The 22,524-nt window shown below is 43.7% G+C and overlaps 1 protein-coding gene across 6 annotated transcripts in view; it reads left to right on the top strand.

The window, feature by feature from the left end:
• The window catches only part of LOC146205744 (poly [ADP-ribose] polymerase 2-like), an 81,057-nt gene that overhangs the window by 26,593 nt on the left and 31,940 nt on the right, over positions 1–22,524 (top strand). For 5 of the 6 annotated variants that reach the window (XR_014704249.1, XM_084590408.1, XM_084590403.1 and 2 more), the window contains 6 exons: positions 7,680–7,980; positions 8,066–8,162; positions 8,232–8,315; positions 8,393–8,477; positions 8,550–8,712; positions 17,859–17,925. Coding sequence is in view for 5 of the 6 variants with exons in the window: in XM_084590408.1 (XP_084446534.1) it covers positions 7,680–7,980; positions 8,066–8,162; positions 8,232–8,315; positions 8,393–8,477; positions 8,550–8,712; positions 17,859–17,925 (797 nt within the window). In the remaining variant the exon portion in view is untranslated. The remainder of the gene's footprint in view (positions 1–7,679; positions 7,981–8,065; positions 8,163–8,231; positions 8,316–8,392; positions 8,478–8,549; positions 8,713–17,858; positions 17,926–22,524) is intronic. The other variant, XM_084590405.1, reaches the window with a different exon arrangement.

The raw sequence follows: 22,524 nt of genomic DNA, 5'->3' as shown, positions 1-22,524 counted from the left end.
AGGATGAATGAATGATTAAATGAATGGAAAAAGGTTGGCTGATTTTATGAAGTCCAGAAGTGAGCGATGATGAGGTCCCTGCGTCCAAGTGACGTATGAGGCAGGATTGATTGCTGATAGGCCAGCTATGCTCAGGTGCCGGATTCGGGTTGGCTTGAGCGCTGGGCAGTCCCACAGCAAGTGGTGGATGTCGGCCTCGACATCTTCGTTGTTACAGATCGGGCATCCTGGGCGAGGATATAAGTGTTGGAAGTATGGTTGGTTGGTTGGTTTGTGGGGTTTAACGTCCCAAAGCAACTCGGGCTATGAGAGACGCCGTAGTGGAGGACTCCGGAAATTTCGACCACCTGGGGTTCTTTAACGTGCACTGACATCGCACAGCACACGGGCGCCTTGCTTTTCGCCTCCATCGAAAAGTGGCCGCCGAGGCCGGGATTCGATCCCGCGTCTTTGGGAACAGTAGTCGAGTGCCGTAACCACTGCGCCACCCCGGCGGGGTTGTTGGAAGTATGACCACGTCCTAGTGACAGCTGGTGTAAGGGCAACACCGACCCGGATCCTCCTAAGCGCAACCTCCTCTGCACGGGTGAGACCGCGGGGAAGGGATATCGCATACGGAGGGATAAGTGCACGTGTGCGACGCCAGAGGTGCTCCTTTCTTGACAAAAGGAGGGTAGCGTCGTCGACTTCGAGAAGCCGTGGGATTGATGTGTCTTGGTTCACGAGGCGGGTTGCAAAATCAGCTTGACTTTGGGAAGGCAGCAGATCCCGTGGGACCCACTCAATGCGTATTGATTGTGGGATGCGCGCCGCAAGCTGGTGGAGTGTAGACTTTCTTTGCTGATAAGGGACGTATAGATGTCTTCAGCAAAACCCTTGAGCAAATGGCCCACTTGGTCCTCATTGGACATACGATGCGAGGCGACCTTACAGTTTCAGTATTGCCTCAATATACTGTGTACACATCTCACCGGGAAGCTGAGCCCTGTGGATCAGTGTTTGCTCAGCCCCTCTTCTTTTTTCGCCAGGGAATCCCCAAGGCGAGACAAGAATGTTGAGGTATTTCATGCCATGTCAGGGCTGTGTCCGTGACAGAGAAAACGACGTTCGCCTGCTGTTCGTTATTGTCCCACTTGTTATAACAACTCACTCGTTGGTAGTGAGTGAGCCATTTCTCCATGCCATCACCAGCTGCTCGCGTGAAGGAGCGGGACTCTCGGTAATGCGGCCAGGAACTGCTGGGTGTAGGCCTAAGTGTGGCATCTCTATCTAGGGACATCTCGGTGAGGTTGTAGGCCGGCAAGACATCGACTCCGAGAGGTTCAGGCTGATCTCTTGTTAATTAGGATGTACCTAGCAAACCTCCACCAAGATGCTACGGCCCGAAACTTTCAATCGGGACAGGGTCGCACCAGACATGTGATGTGAAGTCAGGTCTTCGAAGCCCACAGGGTGAGTTATGTTGTCTCCCGACAGTGGCATGGCTTCAGACGAGTGACTTGTGACAGTCACCATAACGGCGACCAGTTGTGGTAACGCTTGCAATTTCATACATGATGTCGCGAACTCTGGCGGCAACAACGTAAGGGCCATCGTAGTGGGCCAGTAGCTTTTGATGCAAGCCTTGACGCCGGACTGGACGCCATAGCCAGAAAATATCGCCTGGAGTGTACATAACATGCCGGCGGTGGCCATCGTTGTGGTCCTTGAAGCGCTGTTGTGATGCAATGCATTGCAAGCGGGTAATCCGACGAGCTTCTGTAGCCAAGGACAGGATCTTGGTGACATCCAGATTTTCACTTGTAGAAAATGGCAGGATTGTGTCCAGGGTGTAGTGCGGCAGGCAAGCGTACAAGAGGTTTGTACTGTATCCGGTCGTTTCATGAGTAGCGGTATTGGAAGCATATGTGACCTAGGGCAGTATGGTGTCTCATTTCTTATGATCCGAGTCCGCATACATGGCAGGCATGTTGGCCAGTGCCCTACTTATGCATTCCATCAAACTGTTTGGCTGTGTGTGGTATGGTGTTGAGTGCCTGTAGGTGACTGCATAGATGTAGTAGCTCCTCAACGATGTCAACCGTCAATTTGACGGCCTTGGTCACTGATTACTGCTCATGGTGGTCCATGCCGCAAGAAAACAGAGTTCAGGAGGAACGGCGACACTTGATGCACGGTATCTGATCGTAGAGCGTAGAGCAGCTGTTTCGCAATAGCGAGTAAGGTAGTGTGCACATATCATGATTCACTAATTGCTGTTTACAAGTTTGTAAAAAGGTTCAAGCAGATCAATTCTGACCTGTTTGAATGGACTGCTGGGAGGTGTCGCAGGGTGAAGTAGGCCAGGTGAAGCGGAGGTAGGGCGTTTATGGCGCTTACACTGCGTACAGCTAGCCACATATCGTTCTGTCGTGGAACGCATTCTCGGCCAGTGAAACCACTCTTGAGCTCGACGGAGCGTGCGAGCCGATCACAGATGTCCGGATGTACGGTTGTCATGCATCACATGTAAAATAGAGGAGCACAGAGCCATTGGAACAATGAGCAGGTATCATGGGCTGACAGGAGAGTAGTTCTTTTTCCACAAGAGACCGTCGCGGATACAGAAACGGTCTTTTAACTCCCTGGTTGCATGCGGTGGCAAATGGGCTGTAGAGCTGGATCTTCATGTCGCTCAGTTTTAAACACCTCAACATCAGGAAACTCTGGGACGATAGCTGAAATGCAATGATTGAAATTGTCACTGTCATACTTTGTTAAGGGTAGCAGCATTCATGAGAGACATATATTATGTTGAGGCATGAAAAGGAAAGAAAAATTAAGAGCCTCTGCCCGTGCCACTTAGTATAACGGGCTTATTCATGAGAGACAGTCTGCATCAGAGGGATCCAGATGCCGGAAAACAGGATGCGAGGTCAATAGAAACTTCATCTGGCAGAATGAGGCATCGCACTCGGCAGTCCATTCAAACAAAGATTTTTTGTGAAGAAGGCACGTCAGTGGGTAGGTGATGTTGGCGAAGCGGTGAATAAAACGCCGGAAATAGCATAACCTCAAAAAACTGCGGTCCTCTTTGACTGTCCGTGGTGCTGGAAATAACTCCACAGCTGCCATTTTCTGAGGGTCTGCTCTCACACCTTGCTCATCGAGATGGCCATGCACCAATGCTTAATGCTTGCCACAGTGGTGCTTCTTAAAATTGAGGACTTGTCTGCCGTTATGTAAACAGTCTAGTATGCGCGCTAAGTGCTTGTTATGTTCGCCAAACATTTTACCAAAAATGATGATGTCATCAAGATAGCATAACATTGTGTCTCATTTCATGCTACGCAATGCCGGGCCCATAAATCTCTCAAGCATCGCAGGCGCGTTGCTGCTCATCGAGAGGGCCATGCACCAATGCTTAATGCTCGCCACAGCGGTGCTTCTTAGAATTGAGGACTTGTCAGCCATTATGTAAACAGTGTAATATGTGCGCTATGTGGTTGTTATGTTCGCCAAACGTTTTACCAAAAATGATGATGTCATCAAGATAGCGTAACATTGTGTCTCATTTCATGCTACGCAATCCATAAATCTCTCAAACATCGCAGGCGTGTTGCAAAGTCCAAACGGCATAACATTAAAATAAAAAAAGTTCATCCTGTGTAACAAACGCTAATTTTTCTTTGTCTTCCGGATGCACTGGGATTTACCAGTAACCTGATACAGATCTCCGCAGGAAAAATAAGCGCCGAGAAGCAGTCTATGGTATCATCAATGCGAGGCAAAGGGTAGACATCCTTTTTTGTGATGGCATTTAAACGGCAGTAGCCCATGCAAAATCTCCACGTGCCATCTTTCTTACGGGCAAGGATCACAGGAGCAGCCCAAGGGCTGGATGACTCCTGAATGACCTTCTTCTCAAGCATCTCTGTGACTTGCTCGTGGATTACTTTGTGTTCCTGCAGTGACACAACTTTTGACGAATTGGGCGATACGAACTAGTATCGATAGTGTGGCAGGTACAAGACTTGGGAGTAGAGGGTGGTCCACGGGGCTGGGAGAAGTCAAAGATAACAGAGTACTGCACCAGAATGTCTACAAGTAAGCGGTGTTGAATGGTGCTCAGAGTTGCGTTGATCATGCCAAGAATTATACGTTCAGTGCTGGATTCTGTAACGGGTTCAGCCGGGGTAGCCAAGATTGACGCCACAGCTGGAGGTGCATCAGGTTCACATAAAGCAAGTTTTAAGCTACTTGGTAAAACAACGGGTTGAGATGGTGAATTGTCCACAACCACGCACTGCCATTAACTGCAGATATCAAACAGTGTGGCACTATAACGTTGTACTTTAAGCAGGTTGAATCCACTCACTGGTTCCACTAGTGCTTCAAACATTTCACCTTTGCCAGGGGCAGTGAACACCGGAATACATACTGCAGCCCGCGATGGCACAAAACACCGTTTTGGCATCACTTCCCGTGAGGCTAGGCACATTCATACGCTCAAAATAAATCTCTCCACTTGTGGAGTCGACTGTGGCTCCGCAAACCTTCAAAAAGTTCATTCCTAAAATGATGTCATGGGTAAAGCTAGAGATAGCAACGAATTCCGCTTGATGAACGGCTCCACCCCTTTCAAAATTACATACTCCAAGAGGATTACTGACACTACAAAACATTGAGTTTCATCACACTTGAATGTCACTTTGCGTTCCAGCAGGCGTTTAAATCTCGTACTAATCACAGAAACAGTTGCAACGGTATCAACGAGAGCTAATGTAGATAGGCCATTAACGACCACACAAACTTTTTTAAGCATTAAGACGGGGGGGGGGAGGAATATCAGTACAGAGCGAAGTTCCAGCGGCCTCACCTCCATCGGTCGCGCTGGTTAGTCTTCCGGGCGAGATGATGAGGACCGGCGACAAGGTGACGAAGACTGCCGTGTGCGAAGTGAAAGTTTCACACGGTAGCAGTATCATCAATTGCTGTTTTTTAATGGAATAATTACAAAAAACAATGGTTTTTAGTAAGGAACATTTTTAAAACAAATGCAACAATAATAAAACTTGTTGTATATTTTTATTTTTCGTAGGTAATTGCACAGCCCAATATATGAACAATAAGTGTGCAAAGTTTCATTAAAATATCTATTCAGGGAAAAACTCTACGAATGTTTGTGTGAGCCAAAATGGGAGATAACTGAGTTTCGAGAAAAAGAATAAAAAAGAGTTCATGTAGCTACATCCGTCATATTGCGTTGTCCAAGAGGGTTAAAATCTGCTACATTTAAAGCCAAGGTCCTCCTTAGCCTTCTCTATTTTTTTTTGCTTGTGCATCTGCTCGCTTTTTTTTTTTTCCTCGCGTTTGTTGCGGCATCGATAGAGTGACAGGAGGATTTCTTGATGCGCTGTTGGTCACCTGTCAAGCAAGGTTGCAAACAAGTTTTTACCTTTCCCATGTAGTTAAAGCGCGTAAACAACGAGGTGAAGGCATAAAAGTACATGAGGCTCCGAGATGTAGCCTGCAGGTTCAATTCGCGTGGGAGCGCTCCTTTATACACTACCTACGTGGTCTAAATGTCATGCATCCCTCTTGTGAACGTTTTTGTTCTTAACTGCAAACAAAAATAGACATACGTGCATGGAAACAAGTGTAATTATGAAACTTAAAAATTAAGAATGAAAAAAAAAAAAAAGCAGGACCACTAAAACAGGGAAATTTTTTTTTTTATATGTAGAAACTGAAACTGGTACCGAAATGCTCAGAGGTTTGCAGGTTTTATTCAAAGATATATTTTTGCCAATCATTTAAAAGTGATTGCATAAAACAAAATCAGTCTGCAAGGTTATCCACTTAGAACTTACATGGCCAAAATGTCATGCATCCCGCTTATGAGCGTTTTTGTTGTTAAATACTAACCAAAATAGACATACATGTTCAGTCAGGCTATGGCTGGCAGTATCAGTGATTTCTTCATCATAAGCAAGAAGTTGAGTTACCTAATGAACTTCAAGAGGTACAAGTTGAAAGTTGTCGAGGCCTACACCTGTATTCAGTCATGATGACAAGATGGTCAGTAGGTTATAGGGAGATATCGAAACAGCAGTGTGCCAAGTTCAATGCGTCATACTGATAGGCGCAAGAAGCAGGCAGGCGGGCAGGTAGCAGGGGCACAGGTTCTAGGAGTAGCAGGAGGCAACTGTGTTAGCAGGATATGCACAATGATATTGTTTATGAATACAGTCGACAACCAAAAATTCGAACACCTGATTTTTCGGAGTGATAATTCAGACTTTTTCGCGGCACCGCGATGAGCTCCGTACAACTAATGTATATGAACTCCCGAAATTCTGGATGCATCGTGACCGATTGCTTGATTTTTCGGACTTCATTCGCTTTCGCCGCGACACCACAGCTAATAAACAACATATAACATGAACTGTGGGACATTAATAATCCAGGCATCAAGAGGGTCGAAAATGTGATTATATAAAAGTTTAAAGCTAGAAATATGGGGCCCTGAACATAGTGTGGCACGGTAGCTGTGCATACGGCCCCGCCGCGTTTAGAGGATTCTTACATCACTGCACAGCAGATAAGATTATGCCATGAAGCAAACTCAAAATGCAGCGGTTCAGCAAACTCAAAACAGCAGGTTCGCTTTTGCATCTGGAGTTCATCTAAGCCAGCGAATTCTCAAAGCAGCAGGCTCGCTTTTGCATATGGACTTCATCTAAGCCAGCGAGGTACAGTGCAGCCATCAAACACCGGTTGCCGCCCACTGTCTGTGTAAACATTGTGCGACAAGACTATCAAGCACCAGACTAGCCTAGTGATCTCTTCCTCCATCATAGTGGCGATCAGAAGTTTATGTAGAGTGATTTCCTCTACAAAATTTGATTTTTTGGACTGCCTAGATTTTCGGATGTTTTCGTGGCCCCTAGAGAGTTCGTAAAATTGGTTGTCTACTGTACCTTGTTGCACTAACTGGAGACCGGAAAACGGATATGGGGGAGCTTGAATAGGTAGAAAAAAGTTTAGGGAGATGGAGAAATGAGGAAGAACTTCATAAACTATTTTATGGTAAGAGAAAAAGTACAGGAGTTCAGGCTCTCGCTTGAGAACAAATGTCTCGCTTTAACCGAGGAAGATGACCTTGACCTAGACCGTTGGCTTACTCTTTTCTTACTCTTTATAACTAGAGTGTGGGAATAAACTTTCCAGAAAAAATTAATGCACATTTTGCAAATGCACTCACTGTCTAGTGTTTCTTCTGGATAACCATTTACATAGAATTAAGCTGGTTAAATCATGTCTGCACTGAGACTGAGAAACAGAGTCTGCACTCTGTATCAAGCTCAAGTCATTAACCCAGTGGAGCTTCATCAGCGCAGTAAGCTCGGTATTTGTTCAGAATGTTTCTTTCCACAACTTTTTTTTATGCTGCTTTCCCCTGCCGCAGTGGCTCTGTAGTTGGGGTGCTTCTTTAGCAAGGCAAAAATTGGAGCTGTACAACGCATGATTTACAAGTGAAACCAATTGATACAGTATCATTCTGTGTCCCTTTCTTTTGATATGTGGTGTGTTGCTTCTGTTCTATCTTGTATGAGTCGCAGAAAGGTGGCCCTGCTGTGGTTTCCTTTTGGTTCATCAGCCAATTTTTCCCTCTATTTTTTTTTTCTATCTGGCAGTACAACAGCCAAAGGATATGCCAACAGGACTGGTGTTCCCACAAGTTTCCCCTGAGTGTATCGGTCTAGGGAAATCTGTGATTGTCTACTCGAACAGCAACGGAATTTACAATGCCATGCTCACTCAAGTATGCTTGAAAAAAAATATGAACAAATTTTTCGAAATGCAACTTCTACAAGACCAACAAAATTGCGTATATTATGTTTGGTTCCGATGGGGTCGCGTCGGAGAGAAAGGAGCTCGCTCATTAATCCCGTGTGGTAATGACAACGTCAAGGCACAACTGCTGTTTGAGACCAAGTAAGCCACTTTTTACTAGTATTGCTGTGAAATTAAAATTGTTTCTTAATGGCTTAACTGGTCTGTTTGCTATCTTTTAATTTAGATTTTATCAAAAAACGAAGAATGAGTGGTGTAAACACCGCAACTTTGTTAAGTACAATGGAAAGTATGATATGATCAAGATTGACTACACTAAGGCAGTGAGTACATGCATGTAACTACTAGAAAGTCTGGGGCACTTGTCTTAATGCCTCACTTTGGTTTTCAAGGAGTCTGAGAGTGGCAACATTGAAAAGAGGATCTCTGACCTTGCAAAGGATACTATCAAAAGCAAGCTTGAGCCCAGCGTGAAAGTAAGTACTGTCAAGGTTTTAAGTTACTCCTCTTTCAAGCAGCTTGGGAGACAGTTTCTGCTTTATGTATTTTCCAGGATGTCATGGCATTAATATCAAATGTCAAAGAAATGGAAGAAAATTTGATTGATATGAAATTTGATGTGATCAAAATGCCCTTGGGTAAGTTTTGCCAGAATGACTTTGGAATGAATGACTGAAGGTACACTGGTAGTTAGACATCTTTTATTGCAGTGACTTGTGTGCAATTATTTGCAGGAAAGCTTAAGAGGGAGCAGATACGTGAAGGCTACAAGGCACTCTGCAAGATTGAAGAGTGCATTAACAAGCATAGTAGCGAGGAGGAGTTGATGGATGCATGCAGCAAGTTTTATACTTGCATTCCCCATTCTTTTCGGTAAGAGGAAGTGGCTATTGAAACTGCATTTGTGCAGTTTTTGTTTTGGGGCCTGCAGTGGCTGGTTTACAATTTAATGTATTTAATATTTTTATATTTTATAAAGTGGAAAATGTTTTACTTGTTTATGAATGTTGTGAGGAGGAGGAGGGGGCTCTCTGAAAATTTTATAGAACAAATTTATGAATTCTCCCGAGGCACTTCTAGATAGCTTGTAGTTTCTAACTTTCTTCTCTATTTTTAAATTCTTTTTTTTTTTTTTGCTAACTTGACAGAAAAGTGCAATCCAGAGAGTCACAAATATGATCATATTTATTCATCCAAGCAACTCATATTTTTAGATAAAAATGGGGTTGCTATGTTCATGAATGAAAAAATGCATGGCTAACAGCACATGTTTTCTTTGCCACTCAGTGTTCGCATGTGGCAGCTAACTAAGCCATTGGCAGTGCTAGCTTGGAAATTGTGTACATCATGTATGGTCAGATCTTCTCAAAATATGCACACGAATAATGCATACGAGAGCGCCACGTGCACTCTCGGGCACAGCACGTTTACGCTACAAAAACATAAACAAGTGTTATTATTTCATATCTTTAATTTGTGCAGTAAAATATTAGTATGCGTAATAACAAAAATAACATCACTCTTTCTTAAGGCGCATTATTTTTGTAGTCTCTACCACTGTAACCTGCGCTGCCAAGAAAAGCTAACACAATAAAAAGCACAGCTGTATGACCGTCGAAGCATTTTAGAACAAAAGTTGTTCGTTAATAACAACTAAAAACCTACAGTTACTAAAAAAAAAGGCAACAGTTATATTTCATTTTTCATTTATAAAAATATTTTAGTTCTTTAAGCAAAACCGAAAGCAACGATAGTGGCACCACAAAAGTTTGGTGCCAAACACCAGAGCTATTTCAACAGCCTTTGAGTTTTGCCGTGTGGCAGCGGCACAACTCAGAGTTCAATCGCGATTTTAATCTCAAAGGCTATCGACTCAATCGCCTTTGAAAATGACCGTGCGACAGGGGTATAAGTCACCTATAATGAAGTTGTCTTCATTAGGCTTTCAAATTTGTGCATTTAGTTCCGAATTCCTAAAGCTGGTTTAATTGCTACGTACCTTTGTGCAATAGAAATGAAAACTTTATGGATTTGATACACATTGCATCAAGCACCTCCTCATAGCTACATGCTGTGCCAAGTATTGCAGAAGGGTCTCTTTAAAGGTGCTGTGTCTATTATATCGCCAATATTATTGAGCATGTTTTTAAGACTAGTCATATAGTGCAATTTTGGGAGTAAATATAATAAATAATAAAAAAATAGATGGTCTCTAAAATGTCTTTTAAGAGGAGAATGGCAAAAGCTCACTTACCCTTCCTCTCCTATCATTTGTCTCTCATCATTTGCCTCTTGTCGACTTTCGTTGCAGTGCTACATATAATTATAATTGGTTTACGGGAAAGGAAAGGCGCAGTATCTGTTACACTTTCTACAGCAAGTGGGAGTTTGAACGGTACACCATCGCTCCTGTCGCGTGGCGTTCCTTGGTGCGCGTTCAAGTGTGGCTTTGCAGATGGCAGGAACGCTAGGCAAGGACACATATTGCGGAATATGACAAATCTCACGCATGGGGTTTCGTTTCATGAGCCTAGAATGGCTTTCGCCTTAAAATAATTTCCCCCACATAGGGCATCTCTTGAAGTAGATTTCTGGTGCACTATGTGATACCACGGACCCCGATCTCCCGTGCTTAGTTGTGTGTGGCATCGCCGTATCCAGAGAAAAAGGGTGTCCTGGTGGCGATGCTGAATGGACCTTCAAGGCCCTTGGCAGAGGCAACATACCACTCTGGCCCTCCTGTAAATGGCACCGCAGGGCTGACACAACCAAAGAGAAATAGCAGCCACTTTTAATGCAGTTGCATTGAGGAGCCTGTGAGGCAGAAAAGCCGGCATGGTCATCCTCCTCTTCTTTCTGTTATTCAGCAGTCGGAAATAACCTGAGGAACCTGAAAATGTTGACATCAAGTAGGGAAGGTTCCAAATGAAGCCAAAATTGGCGAGGAGGTTCCTGTAAGAGGGGTAATTCAGAATGCCATAATATTTTGATAAAATGAATGCACATTATTTAGGAGGATATTGGGAGTCGAACTCGGGCCCTCTGCATGTGAGGTGGGCACGCTATGCATGGGCCGTGATGGCTTTTGGTTCCAGTGTATTAGAGGGTGACTAGTGAATGCGTTGCGGCATGTGACATAGTAGCATGTGTTGGAGATGTGTTCTGATGGTAAAGTAATTGCTAGTATGCTAATGAAGTATCAGATACATACACGGAAGGAAAGACTGTTATCGTGATTCATTGTGCTGAAACAAATGGTGCGCGTGTACAAATAATTCAGTGGCATAGTATGTTGCGGAGTGTAACTTGGTCAGTGATTGGTAATTATTATTGATGATGGGTGATCGATAGTGATTTGTAATTGGTGATCTGTAATTGTGATTGGTAATTGAACACATGAACGCTGTCATGTTACATTCTTAACAACATAGCTTATGTGTCCCCCAAGTTTTTCTTGTCCTCCTCTCCATCTTTCACTTTTATATCTTCTTTCTTAGAACTGTCCTGTCATTGTGAGAGAGAGCAGTCAAGAAGGCTCCCTTGCAGGTGCTGCTATCGTTCAGAGCAATATTGCAAATTGCAATATTGAAACCAAATATGAAGCCATTGCAGTAACCTCTTTCATTATAAAATAATCACAGTATGCTCTGTTAGCCTCTACCTCAGGCTGCATCTGACAGCCACCTTAATGTTTCAGAAGCTTCTTTAAATAGCTACCAGGGCCATTTTTGGTAATTTGAGATTTTGATGCTCACTGTAGTTTTTGGTGAAGTGAACAAACACTAGTGTGTTTTCGCAGGTACTATTTTGTGCAACGATCTCTGCCTGCTCAACATAGGAAAGTGCGTATATTGTTCTCCAAGCACTGGAAAAATGAGCTGCTTTGTTTGTCACCTGTTTTTGCTGATTTTAAATTGGACATCCTCAACAATCCCCTTTGGAAGCAAATATTTACCTGTCATAATAAGTTTAACATCCTCACTATCTGTCATCGTAAACAAACCATGACGTTCGAAGCTCCACAATAAAGGTAAAATGAAAAGGCATTGCTGCGCTGTGCGATGTCAGTGCATGTTAGCCTCAGGTGGTCAAAATTTTCGGAGCCCTCCGCTACGGCGTCTCATAGCCTGAGTTGCTTTAAGACATTAAACTTCACAAACCAACCAAACCTTTGATACTTATGACTTATGAAAAAACTTATGACACTGCTTGCATGGTGGCGATGGCTTGCTAGGCAATCATGGCGGCTCCTAGCGAATGCCCATTGACTGAATGAGTGGAAGCTGAACCCAAGATTTTAGTGTTGTGAGATAGATATAGGTACGATCATATATCGAGGAGGCTTGCTGGTTCAAGCTGAATAAAGGTAGACCAACTGAATTGGTGATGCGAATGGGGTCCGACAACACAGTCACGTTCTGGTCTTAATAGGCGATGTAGGGGCCGAGGGGTATGCCAAGCCACAATTACTGGCTTTTTCCCTTCAACCCTCGCCATGTATACATGGGAAATAAATAAATTGAAATTAAGCACCTACATGTTTAAACCATCCCCCCCCCCGTCTCCCCCTTACAGATTAGTTGTGACGATTGATCGGATCGTGGCAATGACACGTTTCACAGCGTGTACAGTCTGAAATGGGTGAAACGTGATAAAGTGAGCACTTAGAACCTTCAATAAAATCTATGCTTCTTAAAGTTTATGCGCTTAGGTAAAAGGACAAAATATTTAGACATGCTGCTCCTAACAAGTACCGCTTGTAGTCCAATAAATGCATGTACCATGTGCTTGGCGCACCGTGTTTAAATCATTAAGTCTCGTACCTAACGCTCATATCCGTTTTTACTTTGCGCTCAGGGCCTATGAAATGTAATAAGGGAGTAATTACTCACTGACGTCCACCCAGGCACAGCCATACGGCTACAAAGGAAAGCTATACAGCTTTCTCAGAAACTTCATAGTTAAAGAAACTTTGTCCTGGTCTGGGGATCGAACCCGAGACTACCGCCTTTCCGGGGCAGTCACTCTACCAACTGAGCTAACCAGGACGGTCAGCAGGTCAGATGGTAAGGCGAGAGCGAATTAATCAATAACTCGAAGTGGGAATATTGTTGATCGAATATTTTAGGGGAGTGCCCCAAGGTGGAGCAGATTAGGGAGTAATTACTCATTGACATTCACCCAGGCGTAGCCATACGACTACAAAGTCACCAAAAAATTATGCAGCACTGCACTAAATAAATGAACTACTATTACAGGCTTAGACACTAACCAACACATTTTGTTCCCTGCACCTAATTTTCGAATGGTAGTGATCGTCAGGTAATTCACGATGATGCGCAGATATTCTTCAGGTGCTTTCATATCGAAATATAAGACAGGAATGACAAGCGGCTTGCTAATACAAAGTGAACTCAAACAGTACGCTCTTGGTCACATTGCTTGCTGAGCTGGGATAAGGTAGATATAATTTACAACGCGATTTTTTATAGCTTTGAAACATTTCCCCAAGGAAGAACTATTGCTGGAGATGCCCTATAGTTTGTGTCACAGTGCATTAGTAGCGGTTGCTGTTTTGATGCGGCCGGCTCCGCTCCTGGATTTACTTACCAACTCCGCCATCAGTGGCGTGGCCGTTGCTTTACACTGGGCATATACTCACAGCATTTCAGATCAGATGCAGTTGCACTGCTACTTGGAGATATTATACAGAACATAACAGCCACGCTAAGCATAGAATTCTCCTGGATTTGGAGTCATGTCGGAATCAAAGGCAATGATAGCCAATGATGATGAAATTAGTACATTGCCAACTGAGGGATAATGGCAGTCCGCTTGGAATAACAAAGTGAATAATAAATTGCTCTGGGTTGGAAGAATCGAAATCATGCACTCACCAGGAATGTTCTAAAGAACTGATTTTATGCAATCTTCACATAGGATGCGCATACCTTACATATAACTTCATACTGACAAAACAATAGGCCACTGTGTGATGCATGCGAAGACGTCGCCATGAACATTGTCTTAGGCTCATGTAGATAATTCGATACACTAAAGAAAAAACCTTTTATACTCCTTCTCTACAAATACAATCTTTTTCAGCAAATGTAGGTTTTGGGGAGGATGCTCTTGTTAATTTGTCATTTATTTTTAATTCTTTAAAAGAAGCAAACGTCTTGAAACGAATTGTAGATTTGAAAAACTATGGTCCAACACAGAGTTTCTCAAACTAGGTTGTGCAGGCTGCTCTCTCGGGTTCTGCGAGCTCCCACTAGATTTAAACCCTCCTTCCTGCCCCCTCCAATGCTCCTGTCCCACTTTTTGCTATACTAGCAAGCCAGACACAGTGCATGATTCTTTCAAACCCATTTTTCAGAGTGTTAGATTCCTTGCTCATTCCTCAGATTCGTGTTATCAGCATAGGCACTGTCCATTGCACAGACCTCGGCAATTACATCAAGGAGCTGTGCGCCACCTGCTTGTTTAGTCGCGACAGGAACACTTGTGATGGCAGCCCACCCAGTGAACCTGGCAGTGTGCCAAGTGGCTCCGTCATTAGACGCTTATTAGGGCATGTGCACTCGCGCGAGTAGCAACTGAAGACATGGGTCACACAGCTGATTCACTCGGGCCAAATCAAGGCAGAAAAGTGTGCATGTCTGATTGAAGTGAGAAGCAAGCATTTAATAAAACCCTGATTGCCAAACTTCAGAAAAGAAATGCTTATGAAATAACTAAGAGAGAAAGGAAGGAAGGGGGTCCATGCACAAGCAACATCACCCGATTGTGATGGCGGGGACGGGAGGGGGTCGTGGCGTATATTGATGGCATTTGGAGACCCTTGAGGCAAGAAAACGTTTTAGAACCTCTAGTCCATTACATGCAACAGACGAATTTTCAACCCCATGCTTGGGGCATGGTAGCCTTGGAAGCCTATGTGCAACCCTACACAACAACAATTTCTTTAGCTACTGTGAACAGTTCCTGGTCTTTTTTTTTTTTTTTGTTTCGAGCAATAATATTTCATTATCGGTAATAATAAACGTTTTAACAATCCAATCATTATTGGTAATGGATGTGCCTATTACCAATATATTGTTCAGTAGATGGGTTTACATACAGCTAGCATAAAAGTTGCCTTAAGTTTGGGTGGGACAAAGACTCTCAAATTTCAACAAAAAAACGGGTGCAAATTGATTGAAGATTTGGAAGTTCATAAAAAGGATAAAATTTTAGACATTCACAAGAACGACTAAATACATTCTAGAGGTTTTGTGAGTTTGGGGCAAAATTCTTGAGACATCTCGCCAAATAGTTAGTTTCTTCATAACCAAAGCATGCAAAACTAGCATTGTGAGTGAGCGCAGAAGTTTGCTTTTTCACAATAATTATTTTTGTTCTTTGAAATATCTTTTTATATATCCCCTTCAGGCGCGAATTAAGAAAAACTTGAAGGAAAATTTCGATTCCTTCAAATATTGTCTCTAACAGGGATACAAACTGAATGGCATCAATAGGAACCTGTTTATTTAGCCAACAAAACATTTCTGGGATATGTACATTTGTACACATGGTGTCTCAGGACCACAAAGGCTTTGATGAACACCTACAAATGGACCAACTAGTTTCAGTTAGTCTTAGCCTTGCATAAATATTGTCTCAGGACCACAAAGGCTTTGATGAACACCTCCACATGGACCAACTAGTTTCAGTTAGTCTTAGCCTTGCATAAATATTTAATCATGCATTTTCATTGCCTCTCGGTTCGTCTGCCTTGACGGCCGATAATTTTTGGTGTGAAATTCATAGTAGCAGACCTTTCCGGCACTTGGGCAGAGGAAAATTCCACATTTGTGACAGCGAACTCAAGACTTCGAAACACAATAAATGTTTCGACACTTTTGTGGGAAATTGGCGTTCAAGTGAAGGGGCCAGTGTTTGTTACCGTCGAACCGAGTTCAGCCAACAAATATTTAATTCCTTCTGGGTTTTGTTTATTTTTTACGAATTTCTCACTGAGGACCCTTTCTGTAAAGGGAACCATCTGTATGTCAATACTGCCTTCTGCAAAGGGTTCCATTTCAAGACATCTACATCTGACACTATCAGTTACTGGTGCCAATTTCCAAAGCTTATTCTTAATTGGATTCTGTGGAGCATCGATGCCAGTGATGCTGCTCGAAGCTTGAAAAATCATTCGGAGTTCATTACATCATCAATACACAGTATTCGTGTGTCGTGCCAGTAAATTCGGATCCTTGGAAATTTCAAGACTGCCATGCATATCATAACGCCAATGAAAGCTTTGATTTCTTCTGATGTGGCATTTATATCATTTACATCTCTTTGCAGCGTACAAGCATTGATGAAAAATGCTAGGTTATAAAAAAATTTCTCGCGTAGTACTTCATATAGTAGTCGAACAGCTACAGAGTAGGTGATCCTCGGTTAGAGGTGCAGCTGGATGTAGAGTTTACCCCATGCGAATTTTTCTAATCCACTTCACCGGGGGCTTTATTTCTTTTGGTTGGTGGCAGCTAAATGTTCTCTTCATTATCGCTTCTATTTGCAAAGAATCTTCCTTATGGCACCCTAGAATAAAATGAAGTATTTAAGAAGTAAAAAGCAAAACTTTAAAATTGTTTTTGTGTTATGGAGAGCCTTACTAGCCATAATTTCGGCAGATTCTTCGAATTGACTGAGGTTAGAGAAGTCCTCATTTGAGATGTTCCTGTCGGCTATTCGAGCCAAAAAAGCTAAAGCCGATGTAGTCGATGCCTTCTGGCAGCTTACTGAATGCTCTCTAACACCTGAATGCATAAAATATTTATAAGTTGTGCACTGGCCACTTTGAAATTAAAGAAAATAAAATAGTAACGTAATGTGAAAAGGCATCTTTGAAGCGCCATGTGTACAGTTGTACACATGTATTGTTCACTGTACGACATAGAGCCATATTTGCCCAAGGATGCAGGATTGAATCCTGGCTGCAGCGGCCGCTTTTCGATAAGAGGTGAAAACCGAGGCGCCAGTGTTCTGTGCAATGTCTGTGCACGTTAAAGAAGCCCAGGTGGTCGAAATTTCTGCAGCTTTCTACTATGGCGTTTTTCGTAGCCTAAGTCACTTTGGAACGTTAAACCCCACAAATCAAACCAGCGAGCCATATTTAAGAAAAACCGCAAGTGCAAGTTATAACCTTAAGCATTAGCTGATATGAACACCATTTCTATCACGACATATTACACCTCAAGAAAGAAGAATTGCAGTGCAGGTCCGTAGCAGGTGGAGAGATCTATATTCACTGTTTGTTTGCGCTTTTGCTAGATGGTGCGAGTTGTCTGTTCAAGGCCATCTTTGAGTGCTCACATTGCTTCTCAGCCCATTTGAAACAAGGGCGGGAGCATAGAGTGACACCAAATTTGATGGGTGCACACAGCTGCTGAAGAGGATATAAAAGGGTCGCTTGCCCTTCAACTTGGCATTAGTATTTTTGGGGAAGAGTCGACACAGATCAAGCGTGTCTTGTGTGGCACATTCCGTGCAGCGTTATTGCACAGTGGCTTCTGTTTGTAACACATGGTACTACCGTGCTCATGACGTGCCATTCCATTCACATCCTTCCAAAAACAGTTAGCACACAAAGACGTCATCATTATACAGTGCTGAAGTGGCTTCTTGCAATGAGACATTTGGCAGATGCAAGCTAATTGGTCATTGAGGAGGGGTTGTTGCAGAAAGGGGAAGTGCATATTTTGGACCCCATTGTTGTTGGAAAAATGCCGTTTTTATATGAGAGTTGCGCCCTACAGAAATCTTGAATAACAAATGTGCTGTGTGCATAAGCGTATTTTATAGCAGTTGCAGATCTGCTAGGTGTAGTCATGGGTCTATCACATATAAAAATATTAAGTGAAAATGTTGGCTAGCCACTCTTTGAGTGTTTTTATCTCAAATAACCTGTGCACCATGCTTTGTCAGCACATGTAGCAATAAGAGCATTTTTTTTTTTTTTTCAGACGATCAACAAGGCCTGACGTGATCAAGGAACATCATGAGGTTCAGATGAAGATGAGGCTTCTTGAGGTGAGGTCACAAGATCGAGTAATAGCTGCAGTCAAAGTTTATAGGGCAGAATATTAGTTGCCAAAAATTCCCACCTGTACTTGCAAGTTGGATTGCTTACAGGCAGCCTAATTGGCAGCTTGTCAATTATATCGTGCACCATTAAATGTGGAACAAAGAAATCAAATATATTTTTCAACATTGTGTTCCATAATCTTGTGACAGTGGGTGTGCAGTTGCAATCTTAATATTGACAAGGCATGCTTCGGCGATCAAATTCCCCTCATTCTTGACCTAGTAAAAATATTGTTGCCTAGCTGTATTCGCTGTTCGTGATGAGGATGAAGAAGTGCAACAGACTCCGAGAAGACGACGACACTGAGTGTTGTGAAAACGGTGCCCTCATCAACGTTAGTTGTGCGGACAGCTTTGGGACTGTAAATCTTCCACGTAACATCTCTTGGTGGAGGTGAATCTATTCGATCCCCTGTCACAAACTGGATCTCCGCAGCGGCCGCCACATCGGAACCACCACGATGATTACCGACGCCTCTACCTCTACAGCCGTCGCCCCTGCTGTTGTAATGGCCCACCCCCGTGATCCCGGAACCTTCTGCGGGACCGACGACGTCGACGTAGACGACTGGCTAGCCCTATACGAGCGCGTGAGCAAGCACAACAGGTGGGATGCAACACTCATGCTCGCGAATGTAATATTTTACTTGGCTGGGACCGCGCAGGTGTGGTTTGAAACCCACGAAGACGAGCTAACATCTTGGGATATTTGCAAACAGAAGCTGCACGACCTATTCGGAAAGCCTATTGGCCGCCATATTGCCGCCAAAAAAGCGCTCGCCTCTCGGGCCCAAACGTCTACGGAGTCTTATCTCACTTACATCCAAGACGTCCTGTCTCTATGCCGCAAAGTCGACCAAGGCATGCCTGAGGAGGATAAAGTCGGCCATATAGTAAAAGGCATTGCCGACGATGCCTTCAACCTCCTGTTGTGCAGGGATTGCTCCACCGTGGACTCTGTGCTACAGGTGTGCCGACGTTTTGAGCAGGCGAAACAGAAGCGCATATATCACCGTTTCGACCGGTTGCCGAACACAGCTGCTAGCTCCTCCTGTATCGATATCCCGACTCCTCGACTGCCTGCGAACGACAGCACTTTGACGCGCATTGTCCGCCAAGAGCTTGAGGCAATGGCTCCCGCGGCCTCGCTGTCGCATACACCCGACAACACCCTGGCTGCCATATCACTTATTAAGGCTGTTGTTCGCCAAGAGGTTGCGAATATGGGCCTCCCTTCTACCAGCACCACCGACACCACGGATTCAGGACCTGCCCCTCCGGTAATTGCTGCCACCTCAACCAACGCCGGTTTCTCGCCCCGATATCGTTACCGCAACCCAAATGAATGGCGTACCCACGACAATCACCCCATCTGTTTTACTTGTTCTCGCGTTGGCCACATTTCCCGCCACTGCCGTAGTCGCTGGTACATGCCATCTTGTCAGTACACCTACGTTGACCGCCGCGGAGACTATGCCCCTCGCTATTCCCCACCTCGCCCCGACCAGACCCTTGCTGACCCCGGTTCCACTGTCCGTGCTGCCCGTGCTTTGGGACTGTAAATCTTCCACGTAACAATATGAAGGAATTTGATATTTTTATTATATGCCACTGGTGCACTCGCAAAAATATCTATAAGGCCCTCATATTTTTTGAACAGAATGAGAGAAAGCTTGCTTCATATTTTTCTGACTGAGCCTATACATAATGCAGCCATTTAGTATCATAGCATGCCTTCACATACTGGAAAACCGGAGCACTGGTTTTGGCTATTTGTTTATTATTCAGAAACAGTATTTTAGGTTGTTGCAATTGACAAGTGTAACTTGGTGCAAAAAATTGAATTGCAGCATAGATGAAATTTTTTATCAGTAAGTAAGTTTCACACCCAAGTAATTTTTGTTTAGAGAGAAACATCTTTTTTGTTCACTGGCACAATTAGCTATCTTGCTGTATACTGGCAATTGTTCTTCTCTTTAGCTCATAGAAATAGACAAATCTGGCACTTGTGATAGGCGAGTTAGTGACAGAGACAAATTTATTTACAGAAATATTGCCACATTAATAGCACAAAACCTTTGGGTGCCTTTTGTCAGATGAGTCATTTTTTTATAATAGTGCTTTATGTAGGTGCATTGCATTTTGGACTTGACATAAATTCACTTTGGTAATCGCACACTTTTACACACTTTAACATTATTGTCATCTTAGATCGTGGGACCCTGGTCTTAAGACAATATTTTTTATTTACTGGTAGAATTTGATGAAAGTTGCACCATTTATGCAGCTCTTTGTGCTGATTTCAAATATGCACATTAACTTTATGTAAGCCATTTAGTTCTGAAGATATTGAGCACTTTATGTTCTTTGTTTGGAGATGAGCTGTAAGTAAAACTACAGGAGCTATAATAAAACCTGACATATCAAATCAATTTAGAACACACAGAGAATGCAAAAATCAAGATTGAAGGTCCTGGTTCCATTTTAACCAAAGTTACAGCTTGTCAAAGTTCACAGACCAAAAAGCCACCTTGACACTCCAGAAAACATGAAATTTTTAAAAACTTTCCACATTAAGTACCACAAGTTCATTTATATTTTTGCATTGTACATGAGTTTACCTTTCTGGTGCAAAAGGAATTACAGCAATATCATAAGTAGAACCAGAGATATCGCACCTCCAAACATGTACCGTCCTCAATATTTTGATTTTGAGAAATTGAGGAAAAACGTGTTGATAAATTTTTGAAGCACCAAAGCTAACAGTAACTCATAAAAGTTGGTTCTGACTAGCTTCTGATGCCAATGCATCATTTCCCATTGATATAATTCGCTCTCAAAGAATGAAATTTCCGGCGAACGGAACGCATGGTCCGGAGGCCGCCACCAAGACGAGTGCGTTTGCATCGTGACCTCCGCAAAAGTTGGTGTCAAGTTCTGGCGCGTGATCGCGATTCTCACGTTCATGCAGTAAATGCAGTCGGCCTGCAACTAGTGATAAGCGACCGCTGCTCGTCTTGCACCGCGTAGCATTCAGAAGAAAGTTTATTTCGACAAGATTTGGGATTCCGCGCAATCTTCTCTATGTTCCGCGTGTCGCGGGACGCTGCTTCGCGACTGCCGCTGCGGTTGGTCACGGCACTGCCACACAGGGCGATATATCCCGGCGTTGAAAGCTGCACTTGCTCATTTGCACTTTCACGGTTCCGTACGCGGCAGATCGTGCCGCTCCTCGCTATCGCACTGAGCGCGCCATCACGGACTCGACGCTCCGCGTCTCCGCTTCGTCATTGATAGCAGATAACCAGATGCGGCGATGCAGCGTCCCTGGCGCGTTTATCTCCTCTCACTACTTTTTTTAGGCTAATAACGAAGCGTGAATCTCAATATTGCGCATTTCGCGTTGTAGTTACGATGAGAGAATGGCGCTAGGCCGACTAAGCCTAAAGGAGAGACCTTTTCAAAATGGCGCCGGACCGTGAGCAGTCGACGCCGCCAGCCAACCAAAGCTCGCCTTTTGCGCACGTGCGATGGAAGTCCAATAGCAAGGTGTCTTTCACGCAATTTTATTCCTTTGTTTTCCGCTTCGGTGGGCTCGCTCATGGTCACCAACCGAGATATAGGAATGGCCTGAATCGCGATCTTTCGAACGACACCAAGATTATGCCCGCAGATTGCGTATTTCTCGAACTGCGGGAGATCGAAATTCGGCGTGATTTGACCTCAGTTTAAAGGGCCATACACGCAGATTCTCGTCTTTGGAACGCTGTAACACGCAAATTAGGCGATAGTTTTCAACGAAACTTCGGAGATAGCTGCGGAAAGGTCTGAGAATCGCGAAAACGAGAAGATTGAAAATCCGATTTTCTGACCGATTTTCGGCTGCAAAGACCCGGGTTCCCCTTTAATAAACTTAATTCAGTAACTACGCATTACTACCTTTGCTGAACTTCTGCTTGCACAGCAAAAGTTTTTTTCTTCTGGACAATATATTACCTGACTATCGCTGCTCATGTTAGCAAGATCTAGCCATATGCAAAAATGGAAATAATTTTATTAGGTATTTGCCATCTTTGCCCCGCTGCGGTGCCTGAATGTTAAGGTGCTCAACTACTGAGCCAGGGGACTTGGGTACAAATCTTTGTGACAGCCACATTCTGATGGAGGCAAAATGCAAGGCGCTCATGTACTGTGCAGTGTCAGTGCATGTTAAAGAACCCCAGGTTGGCAAAATTATTCGGAGCCCTTCACTACTGCGCTCCTCACGGCCTGAGCTACTTTGGGATGTTAAACACCATAAACCATTTCTTGTATTGCTGTCTCTGCAGAAATGAGCACAGATTCTAATTCTATAAGGCTCTGATGTTCTGATCATTTTTTATACTTTTGTGGGCTGTGCACGCAAGCATCTTACCTTGTGCTGTGCTTTGAAAGGCTGAAAAGTATAAAGTATAAGATTTGGTGGTGAATTAGGCTGCTCACAGTGCATATTCTTAATTAGCAAGGAAACGTGGTCAGGTTTAGATTACCACAAGCTACCTGTTA

This window comes from Amblyomma maculatum, chromosome 1 (genome assembly GCF_055883805.1).
Source record: "Amblyomma maculatum isolate TAMU_Amacu chromosome 1, ASM5588380v1, whole genome shotgun sequence".
In the NCBI taxonomy this organism is placed as follows: domain Eukaryota; kingdom Metazoa; phylum Arthropoda; class Arachnida; order Ixodida; family Ixodidae; genus Amblyomma; species Amblyomma maculatum.
The sequence above is the reverse complement of the archived record's forward strand: the minus strand, read 5'-3'. Positions and strand labels throughout refer to the sequence as shown.